The sequence below is a fragment of the Gavialis gangeticus genome, unplaced genomic scaffold (genome assembly GCF_001723915.1).
Source record: "Gavialis gangeticus isolate Ggan-Ray unplaced genomic scaffold, GavGan_comp1, whole genome shotgun sequence".
Classification (NCBI taxonomy): domain Eukaryota; kingdom Metazoa; phylum Chordata; order Crocodylia; family Gavialidae; genus Gavialis; species Gavialis gangeticus.
The window spans coordinates 90,317,961-90,333,811 of record NW_017728992.1 but is presented as its reverse complement, the minus strand read 5'-3'; the positions used below and the strand labels follow the sequence as shown (position 1 = coordinate 90,333,811).

Sequence of the window (15,851 nt, the reverse complement as noted above, 5' to 3'; positions counted from 1 at the left end):
GGTAAAGCGCATGTGTAGATGTGCCCTGTATGTCTCCTATATAGTCTTCCCCAGCATCTGGTGAAAGAAGCATGTCTTGTAGTCCAGGAAAGAAGAGGCTGAGTTGATGATGTTGGCAATATGGTTTAGTGGAGTAGCCCTCATAAGAGAGTCCTCTTTCTTTTCTTAACCTCTCTGACAAAAAGAATATCTGAAGTAAAATCACATGAATCATTTGGGTTTCCACTGTGGTTCCTTGGGCTAATTTCTGGAATGCTAAGCATTTGAATGGAACTACATTGCCCCTGTAAAGTTTAGTTACTATCCTCCAACAGCTCTTTCCAGGCATATGAATGCACTGTAATCCAAAATAAAAATGCCCTGGCATGTATGAGGCAAAGCAGGAAGGACTTGTATATATATTTTTACTGGTATAGTTTCTGGGGTACTGCAGTTTAGTTAACTGGATATTTTGCAGCTGTTTTGGAAAATGGGAAATATGGAAGGGAGGTATTGAATTAAATATGTAAACAATCCAGCCTGTAAAAACCTCAGCAAGTGCTTACCCCTACTACTATCATCTTTTTCCAGAAAGCCAGCTCCTATAAAGTCTGGCCCAGGGTTTCCCCCTAAACCCTGCTCTCTTCAGCTTTCTTCCTTCCCTGACTTTTTCTTCCTTCTCTGACCACGTGGCTTAACAGGGATATTAGGGAACTATTGAAAAAGAAAAAAGCATATAAGCAATGGCAGAATGGTTCAGCAACCAGAGAGGAGTACACTTATATAGCCAGGGTCTGCAGGTGTGAGACACAGAAAGCCAAAGGCGGGCATGGAGATCAAGCTGGCATCAGAAATAGAGGACAACAAAAAGTCCTTCTATAGGTATGTAGGGAGCAAGAAAAAAATCTAGCTCTGCTGTGGGACCCCTACTGAATACAGAGGGGCAGTCCACAGTTGATCCCTGCAAAAAGGTAGACCTCCTAAATACATACTTCACATCGGTATTCCTGAAATCAGACAGGAGCTCTTCTGTCCAGAGGCCCCAAAGAGGTGAGGGTACTCTTAGACCATTTGGATGTTTTCAGGTCCACTGGGCCAGATGACCTGCATCCGAGAGTCTTGAAAGAACTGGCTAAGCTTATAGCAAGGCCTCTGATGGAACTCGGGAGTGGTCCCTATCTTTAAGAAAGGGAAGAGGGATGATCCTACAAACTATAGATTGGTCAGTCTGACTTCAGTCCTTGGGGAAAAAAATGTTGAAAAAAATTGTTATGGAGGCCATCAACAAGCTCATAACTGGTGGGGTATTAAGAAGCAACCAGCATGGCTTTGTTGAGGGTAGATCATGCCTAACAAACCTGGTGTCCTTTTATGACCAGGTAACTAACCAGCTGGACAAGGGACATGAAGTTGATATAACTTACTTAGACTCCAATAAAGCCTTTGATTCTGTTTCCCATGAAATTCTCTCAATTAAACTGGAGGGCATTGGCCTAGACCAGGCTACAGTGAGGTGGGTGGACAACTGGCTTAGAGGCTGATCCCAGAGAGTTGTAATCGATGGGATGGCCTCATCCTGGAGGGCCATCTTGTCCCCCAGGGATTGGTGCTTGGACCCGTGCTCTTTAACATATTTATCAATTACTTGGATGAGGGGGTGGAAAGCTCAATAATTTAGTTTGCAGATGATACCAAGCTGTGGGGAAATGTGGGCACATCAAAGCATAGGGTAAGGATCCAGGATGACCTTGACAGACTGGTTTTATGAGCTGAACACAATCAGATGAAGTTTAACAGGAAAAAGTGCTGGGTTCTTCACCTGGGTAGGAAGAACCTTCACCATAACTATACTATTGGTGGTAGTCCGCTGGCTGGCATACCATCTGAACAGGACCTGGGGGTCACAGAGGACCAGAAGATGAACATGAGCCAACAGTGCGATGAAGTCACCAGCAGGGCAAATAGAACTCTGGCGTGCATCAGCTGATGTGTGGCCAATAGCTTGAGGGAGGTGCTTCTCCCTCTCTATTTGGCATTGGTGAGGCCACAGTTGGAGTACTGTGTCCAGTTCTGGGCACCACACTTCAGGAAGGATGTGGATAAGCTTGAGCAGGTACAGAGATGGACCACCCATATGAATAGGGGCCTTGAGGATAGGCCCTATGAGGAGAGACTCCAGGAATACCCAGGGTTACTAGGAATAACGGCCACAAATTGTTAGAGAGAAGGTTCAGGCTGGACATCAGGAGACATTACTTTACAGTTAGGGCTGCCAGGCTCTGGAATGGGCTCCAAAGTGAGGTGGTACTCTCTCCTACCTTGGAGGTCTTCAGGAGGAGGCTGAACAGTTATTTGGCTGGGGTGATATGACCCCGGCACCCATTCTGGCCGGGGGGGTAGGGAGTCGGACCTGATGATCTGTTTAGGTCCCTTCTGACCCTAAGCACTATGATACTATGATACTATGATACTATGAACTGGACCTGTTCAGTCTGAGTAAGCAGAAGACTGAGAAGTGACTTGATAGCTGCCTACAAGTACATTAGGGGTGAACACCAAGATCTAGGGGAGCAACTCTTGAGGAAGGCACCCATTGGGAGGACGAGGGCCAATGGGCACAAGCTAATTGAGGGAAAATTTAGGCTGGACATAAGGAAAAACTTTTCCTTATGGGTAACTAGAATTTGGAACATGCTCCCAGCAGAGGCTGTGCAGTTGCCATCCTTGTAGGTGTTCAAGAGTAGGCTGGATAAACACCTCATTGAGCTCATTTGAGCCCAATAACCTCCTCCATGGCAGGGGACCATTCTTGAAGATCTTGCAGGTTCATTCAAGTCCTTTAATTCTATGACTTTTTTTTTTTCTTCAGTCACTAAGTTTCTCCTTCTTCCACCTTCCTCCCAAGGTTTGCATCCCCTACCAAGCATCCGTATATTCCACAGACACACTTTAGCACCCAACTGTCTGTTGAAGTTACCAAGTTATATGCATCTCCAGAGGTTTTGGGCTTGAAACTGAAGTTTTATTATCTGAGCTCATTTGCATATTTGAAATTAACTTGCTTAAAGTGCTACACATGGAACAGCACCAAAGTTGGCCCCTGTGCACATGAGAAGGGGTGAAGAACTGGTTTGGGGTTGTGATTTACACAGAATAGCTGGATAAAGTGGTTTGGAGTAAGATAATTATGATAGAATTGAGATTTGCCTTCATATATCAGAATTAGTATCCTGTGGAAATGATGGGGAAAGGAGTCCACACATTTTAGAATAATTGTCTTAGGCTGCCTATAGACAAAGCGTGGGCAATTATTTCATCTGGAAGGTCATTTAATGAGTTTTGGTGACATGAACGACTCGTGCCTCCCAGCAGCTGGTGGGGCATGGTGGCAGTGGCGAGAGTGTGGCAGCAGTAAGCGGGGGAGCTCCCGCAGCCACCGCTGGTGCTGTCAGTGGCAGGGGGTGGCGAGCACCAACTAAGAGTCAGCGACCACCCGCAGCTGTCGCCTGCAGTGGCAGCCAGCAGGGATTGCGGACCGCCCGTAGACGGCAGCAGGGTGGTGAGCAGTGACCACCTGCAGGCGCCACTGACGGTGTCAGTAGCACCTTTTTGTAGGGGGTGCACTGCCACGCTCAGGGGGTGCATGTGCACCCCATACATGTCACCCCTGTTTGGTGAGCTGTCAAAGGGTGCAAGGGTAGCCATGCCCTTTGACAGGTGCTCTGCCCCCTGGTCACCATCTTGGGACCAGAAGTCCTGCCCCTAACCCCCTACGTTTGCCACAGGAAGTCCCCCCAGGAACCCTTGGAAATACTCCTTTTGGGAGGGGGTATTTGCTACCTTGGAACCAGAAAGAACCCATGTGTGTGTGGGAGCCCCCCCAGGCTCACCCCCGTGGCACACAGCCTCTGCTGCTGCCCATGGGGCACCCATGGCCTGTGCAGGCAGAGTTGTCTGGTGGCCTGCAGCTCCAGCTAGTTCTGGGAGATGCATGTGGCAACAGGGAGTGGGGCCAGGCCGGCCTGGCTTCGTTGCATAGGACTCATCTCATGTGCAGCTCCCAGGACCCAGCCAGAGCTTCATGCTGTTGGGGAGGGAGTCCAGCATGATGGAGATGGCAGGCTGGCCCTGTTTCCTGCCACCGTGTACTGAGCCAGCTGGGCTCCCTGACACTTCTGGCGGAGTCCTGGGAGCTGCATGTGGCAGCAGGAAGTGGGGAAGGCTGCCAGCATCATCATGTGGGGCTTCCCCCAGTGGTGCACAAATCCTGGGAGCTGCACATGAGTCATGGGGAGCCCCATGTAATGGAAGAGGGCTGACCTGGGCTTCATGCTCCCCCCGCCCCGGCCATGGGGCCTGTGCTTCACGCTTCTGTCCAGCTGATGCTTCTCCCTGCCTGTTGCCATTTCCCTATCTCCTGCCTGGAGGGCTGCAGCAGGGACATGAGGAGGAGCTGCTGGAAGCAAGGGAAGCCGAGCAGTTCCCTGAGTGGCTGCAGCAGTGGCAGCAGCAGCTTGCCCGAAAGCTGAGTTCTGGCCTGGACCTGGGCCTGGGCCAGGGCCAGGGCTGGGGCCCTCCCACATACAAGGGTGGGAATACAGCGTGCTGCCTGGGTGGGAATGGATGGGGTTTGGACCTATGCAAGAGCAGAAGGGGCAGCCACAGGCACCTGCCTGTGGGCTGGATGAAGTCTCCTGGTGTGTCAGATCTGGCCTGTGGGCCATATTTTGCCTTCCCTTGCTATAGACACTGAAAGACACCACTGCTTGTGTATATGCTCAGTTTGGAAATAGAATTTCAGTGGCAAAACTGTAGAAGGGTAGAATGTTTGATGCTGTAGGTAATTTTGGATTGGGCATAACCACCAATTGATCACAAAAGCACATTGATTTTGAAATTGTCCTCAGTTAGTCACTGCAATTTATGTGCTGTTCTTTTGGAGAACAGCGTAAACTTCATGGTTTGCATCTTACAGTATCTTCTATTACTCAGCTTCATGGTGTTCTTTTATCCATTCCCTATCTTTGGTAGTGTCTTCCTGTTTTGTGCCCTGAGTGTTAAAAGGTGAAACAGTTGGGTTAATTCTGCCTTCAAATTATTCCTTGAACCTCATTTGTTTTCCTCATCTTGTTATCACTAAGCTCCTGGTATCCCTGTACTGGTGGATCACCTGTAATTTGGACCTTGCTGCTGCAGTGGACAAGCATGAGAAGGTTCAGTTGTAGGATCAGGGTCACATGTTGTATCAGGTCAGGAATTCTTTGGGGCAGAAAATTTGAGCCTGAGGATGAGCATGAGCCTGCACTGGTTTGAGCCTTGTGTAGGTGGTTACATGCAAAGTAGATGTCAAATGACCAGATCAGGGTAGGAGCATTTTATGGTTATTCTGTACTGGTTCTTCATGGATGTAAAGCATGGGACATGGTACAGGACCCTTTTGTCTTCTGATGTGTTTTTAAAGCACTGTGTACAACTTTGCTAGTGTACTAACTTTGCAAATTTTCCAGCCAGACATGAAAGCAGGTTTCCTGCTCTTTACCATAGTGAAAGCTGATAATGAAAGAAAACTAATGCTGTTTTACTTGCATGTAAAAATATGTACTGGGAAAATGAATGAACAGAAGTTTCCAAGAGGATGCTGTAGTTGCAAGGAGATTAAAAAGACTGCAAATATTTTGTAAGTAGATTATTTTAGTTACATTCAAGAATCAGTTTTGGTGATTCAGCAAATGGCCTATTAATTTCCTTTGCTTGTGCTATCACAAGCTAACATTTTACACCAGCGATTTCATGTTTTGTCATTTAAATGAACAAAACTGCTGCTCCTTTTTGGAAAGCAGTTTTCTAGTAACAATAATTATCCTTTAAAAAGATCTCTTGAAATTTAAAGTTGTAGTGTAAAAAAATTAATTTTAAAGAACCTGTTTCATAGAGATAATTATCATACAGGATAACTACATGTCACAAATTTACAGTGTAATAATAAACTAAAACTTTTCATTTGTTATGATTTTTATAAATGACTTCCAGATTTTTTATGTGCATTCAGTCTCAGGTTGTATATGGTGGCCATAGCTGGAATTCACATTTTTGTACAGTGCGAATATAAGACACAGACAGTATTTAAAACCAAGTTAAATCTTCGATTTTGGGTGAATTTCACCAGAAAACTTTTTTTGTCACAAAACATACTGAGAAAAAACGTACGGAATTACCAAGGAATAATTATCTTAGTCAAGTAGAATAAAGAATAGCAAAGGATCATGGGTGTTTCCTTTTCACTGGTTTCACTGATTTAAAAATGGGCAGATATCAAGAAGCTTGCTCTCTGTTGGAGGAAAGAGTATGATGCAGTTGTGCCATATCTTTGCGACCTGGCAATGTGCAATAACTTCAGTTGGTTTATGGAGATTTTTTGGTGTTTTAACAGTTTCATTCCTTGGCGCCAATGTACTACCGAGGTTCAGCTGCAGCTGTTATAGTATATGACATCACCAAACAGGTAATGCTTTCTGTTCATAATTCCTCTATAGTACATACTTTGATTAATGACTGCGCACCAGATTTTTAAAGTTAGTTACCTTAAAAAAATTTGGAGCTTTGAGAGAAGCTTCATTCCTGTGACACTTAAAAATAGACAGGCAAAACTGGAGCTTTTGCTGCAGGAAACAATTCAGAATTTACATCTCTTAAGATGGAAACCATGACCACCTGTAAAGTATAATAGGACTTACATGAAACTAAATACTTATTAAGAAATCGGTTAATTGATGGATTAATATAACAAAATATCAGTTATCCATATTTTACAAACTGGGAATGAATGACTTTTAAATATGATCATGATTTTGAATTGACACTTGAGAATTGAACTCATTTGCGATTGCTGTACTTTGAAAAAAAGCAATTAAATTATTTATCTTTATCCTTTGGCTCAGTATTATTAATTGAAATGAAAATGTATTGTCAGCTTGTAAAGTATTCCTATTTTTTTGTCATCCATCTGGACATCATTGCCGTGGAGGTTCTAACTCCATTGTCACCACCACAATGGCAAATTTCTTGTCTTCAAAACGAAATTTGATTTTGAGAGAAACCCCAGCAGATGAAACTGAGTTACAGAAGATCTGTGGGCAGAATCTTACAGATCTTATAGAAGACCCATTTACTCACAGTTTTCTTCTCCCCTGCAAATTGATTATTTACTTGTTGCTGTCCAGGGCTGGCTCAGTTCTCTGATGTATTAATTTAATGGACAATCACTGATGACACTGGTTACTGCTGCATAGAAGTAGGGTTATCCTTTACTAAAATGCTGAGAAAGTATGAAGGAAGAGTAAATCAAATCAGATAGCTTTTATTTTTCATTTAACCAGCTGGTAATTGATCCGAAAATTTGTAAGCATTGTACAGGTAGAACCTAATCCAGTCTTCCTTATTCAGAATGCCTGTGGAACACCTGTCAGAAGAACAGTCTTAGGGAGAAAAAGGGGTGGGACTAGTGTGGAAAATGGCAACATTTCATCCTTTTAAAGTTTGATATTTAAATTTGTATATTATAGTGGAATGTATATTATATCCCAAATGTTGTCCCTTTATAGAGCTTTTTGAGATATATAATATATCCCAAATGGTTTCTGGAGGAAAAATTTCACTTTGTCATCAGAAGATAAAACTGATATCAGTAACAACTGGAACAATTTAGCAAGGGTTGTGGACTATCTGAGACAGGAAATTTAGAATCAAGATTGACATTTTTTTTTAAGAACTCAGTTCAAGCATCGGGAAGTCCTGTGGGCCGTGTTTGATGGGAGGTCAATTAGATCATTACAGTGGTCTTTTCTGGCCTTTTAATCTACTGAATCAATGTTTCTTAAAGGTTTTCTGTGTTCCAATAACTTCTAAGAATGACTTGTTATCTCAGACATGGAGATTCTGTTAGATATTTCTTTATGTATTTGGTTTAGGATTCATTTCATACTTTGAAGAAGTGGGTAAAAGAATTAAAAGAACATGGTCCAGAAAACATTGTAATGGCCATCGCTGGAAACAAATGTGATCTTTCTGATATCAGGTAACATCCATTTATGACCAAGATGTTAGTTTTTGGTATACACTGTTTACTTTCCTCAAGCAGCCAGGTTCGTATTGTGATTGCTCCTAAAATATTATTTTGCTCCTAATGAAATCTGCTAGAGTACTCTGTTCAGTTTGGGATACTGCACTTTGAGAGGGACAAACTGGAAAGAATCCATAAGAGGCCAATAAAAAGAATTAGAGGTCTGGAAAACAGGACATATGAGAGAAGGTTTGAAGAATTTGGATTATGTAGTCTAGAGAAGAAAAGCTTGAGGGCAGATTTGGTAATCATCTTCAAACACAAAAAAAAGAGGTTTTATAAAGAGAATGGTAATTAATTGTTCTCTCTGTCCACAAGAAGTAATGGGCTTAAATTGCAACAAAGAACATTTAAATAGGTTTAGCCACCCTCTGTGAGCAGTGGAACAGATTACCCAGAGCAGGAATGCTCAACCCCCTGGACAGTAAAGCCATGTCATCTGGCATGTGAGGCTCCCCAAGTGTCTGGTAATTTGGTGGCAGGGAAGCAATGGCAGCATTAATTGCCGCTCTAATACTTCCAGTTCTTCAGACCTGTGGGGTGTTTCACAGACTGAATAACATGGCTCTCTATGCCAGATTGCCCAACATAAGGTCCCACAGACTTACCCCCATGCAGGATCAGACCTGTGGACTGACCCCCACGCCAATCATCCAGCCCAGAGGAACAGGACCCCACACCATTACTGTAGTCCACAGGGCCAGAAGGTTGAGTGCTACTAACCTAGAAAGTTGACAAATATGTAATTGGAAGTTTTTTGGATGTAGCATAGACAAGCCTTTATTTGGGGTAGTTTAGACAGGGATAATCCTATGTTGAGCAGTAGGTTGAACTAGCAGTGGTTTTCAACCTGTGGTCTGTGGACTCTTGCTGGTCCACAGACTATGTCTAAGGAGTCCGCAAAAGATGACTGATGAATCAAAAGTATGTGAATACAAACACTTACAATCCAAAGGGGCTGGACCTCAATTCAAATTTTTTAGGGGACCGCAAATGAAAAAAGATTGAAAACTACCGGAGTAGATGATTCCTTGAGATCTCATTTAGCCGTGTTTTTCTGTGATTCTCAATACTTTTTTTTTCAATGATGCAGGCTTATCCTGTCTAACAGCAGTAGTATCTCACTGTCCACCATATTTTGTTTTGACCTCCCATTTTTGCTGCATATCCTCTGTGGTTTTGGTGGTTTGATTGGAACTGCCAGGTACCATATAGCATTTCCTTGGATACTGCAGACATTGTAGTAGCTGAATCAATGATACCTGTAGCTTTTTTATCTGCATATTCATTTTTCGTTCATATTAAGAGGTGTGGAATGTCTTTAACCATGACTGAAACTAGCAAGGTAAGGATAGAGAAATGAAATTGAAATATTAATTTCATTCAAAGAACAGCTTTACTGTTAATGAAATTATGCTTGGAACACTGTGCTGTTTGAAATAGTGCAAGATGTTCATTCTGCTCCACTGTAACCAGTGCCATTGTGTGCCTCTCATAGCTCAGAAATGTCCAGTTGATCTTGGCATGTGAAGGCTGCTGTGTTCTAATCAAATGAAGAGTTAATGCTGGATGCAAAAGGACAGCCTCATTCCAGAAAGTACATTTGCAAGAACATAAGATCTCTCTCTAGTCTCAAATAGCAGACTTGTGTCCCAGACTTGAGATGAAGAGAAGACCCTCCTTGAGAAAATGAGGGGAGGTCGGACTTTATTGCTCTGTAAGAGAGCCAAGATGCTATTCATAGCATGTTCACAGATTAGGTTCACCTTCATATTCGTCAGCTCCTCTTTGGATTTGCACGTAGCCTAGCAGCGAGGGGAATCATGTCAGGCTGAGTACCATAAGTAATCCTTTGTGGCACTCAATAATTCTTTCATTGTTTCAGGAGCGAATATTGTTGTCTATGTCTTTTTTTTTTCCTGTGAGCTGTATGAGAACAGGATCTATGATCTTTCAGCATATTTTTTCTCTTAGAACCCCGTGGACTCCCCTGATCATGTTTCACATTTATTCTTCTGTCCCTTAAGGTCTTTACTTTGACCCTGATACAGCAGAACACTGGAGCACATACTTAAGTTGAAGCATGTGATACAGTACTTTGCTGAATCAAGACATTTTTAAAGATTGTTCGCTTTCACTGTTATTTCTGAGCCAGCTAGAGGAATTACGGCACAGAATCATGAGGTGTTCCCAGTTCTTAGGGGCTGACTGTTTGGTCTCTGCAGTGCTCCCAGCTTCTATTGGCTTAGGAGTGAAGGGCACAGCTAGCATGCTAGCTTGGGTCCCCTGCATGGCAGTATACTGTACTTCTGCCAAGACAGTCAGACTGAGTGAGTCTCATAAACTTAGAGAAAAGGCTTCTGACTTATTAACATGAATATCAGAAAGCAACAAGTTGCTTCTTAAAGGGAAAGAAAAAAGTGGGCCATTTATAGTCTTTCTAGCTAATTCAAAGTGGAACTTTTGATCGTTTCCAGTTTCCATCTTGGACTCATTTACATTTATTGGTTTTGTTTTTAACAATACATTTGCTTGATTAAAACAAGAATTGCAAATTTGATTCAGATACACATTGTACTTTTTACAAATGAAGGTATTCTGTTAAACTATAATGCAGTGTTTTATTGATCTGAATGAGTTTGGTGCCATACGTGATAGTGAACTATTGAGTGCTTCTTTTCCAAATATAACTTTATATGGTGACTATTCCTGCACTTGTGCAACAAGAGAAATTTGAGAAAATGTCTTAGTCTCAAGCTCTGGCTGCTGACCTTACCAATGACCACAAATGTTTTGAGATTCTTTTGTTACAGGTAGAGATTTTTTTGCATACACTGATCTATTAATTATACAATATAATAATAATAATAATAATAAAACAAATGGGGTTTTGGAGACTGAAGAAGGGCAAGATACATTATACATGTATAATTATTTTCCTACTTTTAAAAATCTGATTGATTTAGACCAGTGTTTCCCAACCTTTTCCAGCCCAAGGCACACTTACATTAATAAACATTTTTTGCGGTACACCTGTTATGGCATTCCCCATCCTCATATCTATTGTACCTCATTGCCATGGGATAATTCCATGGCACACCTGTTAATTTCTGACGGCATGCTTTTGTGCCGTGGCACACTGGTTGGGAAACACTGAATTAGACAATGTATGCAGCTTGGATGCTTCTGATACTTTGTCTTAATGTTTGCTCAGTATAAATGATTTTAGAAGAGAGAGATATCATCAGCTTACTGCATTGATTACACTGAATGGGAACTTATGTCAGTGAGTCTCAAGCAGGATGTCACAGCACCCTAGTATGCTATGAGATCCTTTAAAGAGTGCTGCAGGTTACAATGAAATATTAACACTGTTGAATGTGCAGACACTGACATGTGATTCACAAAATAAACCCAGGGATTTCAAATAAGAATCCTTAGTGACATCTTCTAAGGACTGCCTTGAGTGTAAAATGGTTAAGAACCACTAACTTAAGTGTTCAGGGATTTTAAAAATGTACCTGGTACAGGCAAACATGAATAAGGTGCTGTCTATACATAGGGAACTACTTAAATCATGGTGAGACAAAGGGTTTTTCACCACCTGCTTGTAGTGCACAGAACTGATTTTGCAGGCATTTTGTGGCAGGCCTGCCCCTTGGCACTGATTGTCAGAGAGGCCATGGGCAGGGAGGGATGAGGGGACAGCCACCATCTTGATTGCTGGCTGCCCTTTGTGCTGCTCCACCCCTCTATGTTGATTGGCAAAGAGGCCTTGGAAGGAGGAGGAAGGACAAGGGAGCAGCCACCATCTTGTCTTCTGCCCTTTGGAAGGAGCTAGTAAGTTTTACAGAGCTTCCTATGCATATTGCCAAACAATACGTTCCCACCCCTTATCTCCAGTCTTGAAGATAGATTGTTTTTTTGTTGTTTGTTTATTTGTTTGGGGTTTTTTTACCAGCATACAGAAAGTTGAAGTCTTCACTAGCCAGTCCTATTTTTGAGAGTTCTTTAATCCTCCTAGTTTACAAGTTTACGTAAAAAAGTTAAGAGATGATACCAGGTTATAGATCTTAAGAGAAAAATGCTCATGAGCCAGCTCAGGATTGCATAAGGAGAGGATGCCTGGCTTCTGCAGTTATTCCTTCTGAAGTAGATTACATATATTGAGCGTTATTCAAGAAAGAAGTAAATACTGGAAACAGCGACTGGATCAAAAGATTGGCACTGCAAACCCTTACTGTTGGAAACCAAACATACATCAGAATTAAAACTACTTCATCTCTATGCCCTTCCTCATTTTACTGAAATAACTGTATTCTGATTTAAAATACAGATACCTTTCTAAACTCATGATAAAAACAAAATTATATGGTTGTGCTTTCAGCTTTGCACCTGCTGTTAAACTACAGTGCACCAGGCTGGGGAGGTTATACAAGGGGTCACATAGCTACTTTAGGACTTTCTTGTGGGCAAGTGTTGGGGCAGATGCTGCTGGTGGCAGGGCAGATCTATTCCACATAGAACAGATTGGTGGCTGCATTGAAACACTGCAAGGAAAAATGCTTTGTTTCATGACTTGGTCTCAAAACTGTACTTTTACTGTGTACGTAGGCATTTAGGCCTATCTCAGCACTTTCTGAGCTTTGGTGAGGTGGGGTGGCAGCTATCAACAGTGGTGGTCACAATCAGTTGCAGTCCCTCCCACCTCTCTGCCACCTGGCCCACAGAATTTAGATCAGCAAGGGGTCTGTGTTATACTGGTAGAAAAAGTTAAGGTTCTTCACAGGCATGAAGACAGGGGACTGTGAAGTACACTGAAGTGCCCAGTGAGCTCCTGTCCCCTATTTCCTCTCCTCTTGCAGCAGGAAGGGGAGCAAGATGTTCTGTCAGGATTCATCATGATGTCCTGCTCACTTCAAACAGCGAGGCATGTGTCCTTTCATGACACCCAGAAAAATATCCTGTTTGTGGGCCTTGGACAAATACTGATTGTAGACTGAATCAAGAGAGTCAGATGCTCCCTCTAATGTCTATGCATATCGGTCTGATGCAAGCGAAAATAGAGTGGCTGATGACAATTTTTGCTTTCAAAGCCTTGTCTTGATGGCAGACCCAGAAATCCTCAATTTTTGCTTTCAAAGCCTTGTCTTGATGGCAGACCCAGAAATCCTTAAATCAATAATTTAATGATGCATTGGTGCTTTAAGCATAGTGACCTACATAGAAGCCAAAAATATGTATTATTCATTATTTTGTATAAAATAAGTATGCTAAAGCATTTGGGTCTAGGCAGAGTATATAATCTATTTTTTATGCTATTGTATTGCGAGGAAGTTTCAGATTTGTTGAGTTTATCTGATTGTAAGAGGTTGGCACTATTAATCCAAAACAACCCAACTTCCTGGTGGTATTTCTGCTCTGAAAAAATTAAGAGATTATTCTATGACATGCTGACACAGGTAACTTAGTCCCACCTGGATGTAAGTCTTTGAGAGACAAAGGAACTAGAGAGTGGGCTGAGCAGCACTAAAGAAAGACCCCTAGGAGTACCCATGGCTGGGTCAGTGCTGTACATTATAACCTATCAATCATGATATGTTTTTAAGAATGCATATGCATTTGGAGGGAAATCAAGAACCAAGATCAATGTGATTATTTGAGCAAACATCAATTAATGTTATGGATCTAGGTTGTTATCTTCAGAATACCTCGTGAGAGAGATTTGGCCCCTTGTGTCCCTTAATTTGCAAATTATTTAATGGGGTTTTTTTTTACACCTTGGGACTGCAATCTTGAATTACATGGCTAAATTCATGTGGACTACAATGAATGCAGGAGTGGGATTTATAACAGATTTATCATTTTTGAAGCAAAGAACATGCCCACTTGGTAAGGATTAAGACTTGTGCAACTGAAACCTGGGAACAATGTAACATAATAATGCTTTCAAAAATATATTTGTTTTGATAATCCTTTGTATAATTTTAAAACTTTTTTTTCTCAGGGAGGTACCTATGAAGGATGCCAAAGAATATGCAGAAACTATAGGTGCAATTGTTGTTGAAACCAGTGCAAAGAATGCAGTTAATATTGAGGAACTCTTTCAAGGAATCAGTAAGTACATTTTCAGGTTTCTGGTGGATGTGCTTGGAGTCCTCCTTCCTAAAAAAAGTTATCCATTTTGTCTGTGAAAATATCTTTCTCCACTGAGAGGAAACAGCTTGAGCTAATTGTGCATACAGTTTAAAAATACAGAAGTAAGAGTGATTTTGAGTAGATTAGACTAAGGCAGAGCTTGGGTGGCTACTGTTATTTTCCTGTGCAGTTTTTATTGTATGACTAAATCCTGTCTTACATCTTACCCCTATTCCAGGCCTAAACTACATTACACAAGGCACTGATGATCAGGGAACCTGGTTTTCCCTGACTTAAATACCACAAATTCTCTGATTAAAACCCCCAAAATCTACGATTAAAATGCAAGGCCCCACACTCCCCCTGCCCCCTCCCCCACAGCCGTCAGAGGGGGGCCCCAGCTGCCAGGACTATGGGGCCAGGACCCAGTCCACAGCCCCCTACCCCTAGCAGGAGGCAGCAGATGCTGCACTGGAGCAGAGCCTGGCTCCCCGCCCACACTGCCTGCCATCTGCCTGCTGTGTGCATGTGGTGGGGGCTGGATCTCTGCCACTGTGCGCACTCCAGGGGGGGGCAGGGAGGATGCATGCTCCCCAGATCTGTGCACAGGGGCGGGGGGTGGGTGGGCATGGGCTTCCCACTGCAGGTTTGGGCTCCTGCCCTTCTGCCCTCCCCCAGGGCCTCCACAGCCCAGTGGATGTGACCTGATGCACAGGGCACAGCGGGGCTGCGTGGGGAAGCTGCTTGCCGCTGTAAGCACTGTGCCCCCTGTCTGTGTAGCAGCAGTGGGGGTAGCAGCACAGGGGTGTTCCCTTTATTGCTGCTGCATGCTCAGGGGACACCTCGCCAGGGCAGCATGGAGCTCGCAATGGCAAGCACCTTCCCCATGCAGCCCTACTCTGTCCTGCTGTTTCGTGTTGCACACACCAGGCTGCGGAGGTCCTGGGGGAGGGCAGCAGAGCAGGAGCCCAAGATTTGTGGGGCACTGGTCCCTCCTGATCCCCAAGAGTGCGTACAGCGGCAGGGAGCTAGCCCCACCCCCCGCCCCCAGACAAGCTGCCCATGGCTCTGTCCCACTCCCCGCCAGGGTCCTGTGGCTACGCATTGTGGCCTTTGTCCCCAAGCCTCATCCACCGCCCAGCTGAGCAGCAGCTCCAGCCCCTGCCCTGGTCAACCCACTCCCTTCCTCCCTGTAGGGGCCTCAATCCCCCCACTCCCCTGCCAGACTTACTTGCGGGAGCTGCTCTCTGGGCTGCTTGGTGGCTATATGCATATATATGTACATGGTGACCTCTGCCTGACCGCCCTCTTTCTGCTCCCTCTCAGCTCCCTGCAGGCTGGAACTCTGCCAGCCTGCAGAGAGCTTTTGTAAAACTGCAAAATCCTCAGGTTTCTCCATTAAAATAAGAAATCTGTTTTTTCCTCCGGTAAAGGAGAAAACCCACGTTTTGCTCCATTTTTTCCATGGGAAATGGAAAATCCAGATTCCTGCTGATGATCAATCTGTTATGTTGCTTGGAAGTTTTATACTGAGAAACATTCCTGGAGGACTCAAATAAATGAAATATAGTCACTGTAGTGGTATCTAGCAAATGTTTTTTCTCCCCATCATTTC

General features: G+C 43.4%; 1 protein-coding gene across 2 annotated transcripts in view; it reads left to right on the top strand.

Annotated features, from left to right (window-relative positions):
* The window catches only part of RAB31 (RAB31, member RAS oncogene family), a 165,258-nt gene that overhangs the window by 134,639 nt on the left and 14,768 nt on the right, over nt 1–15,851 (top strand). For both annotated transcript variants that reach the window (XM_019525367.1, XM_019525359.1), the window contains exons 4-6: nt 6,410–6,481; nt 7,947–8,053; nt 14,106–14,215. In XM_019525367.1, the coding sequence (XP_019380912.1) occupies nt 6,410–6,481; nt 7,947–8,053; nt 14,106–14,215 (289 nt within the window). The remainder of the gene's footprint in view (nt 1–6,409; nt 6,482–7,946; nt 8,054–14,105; nt 14,216–15,851) is intronic.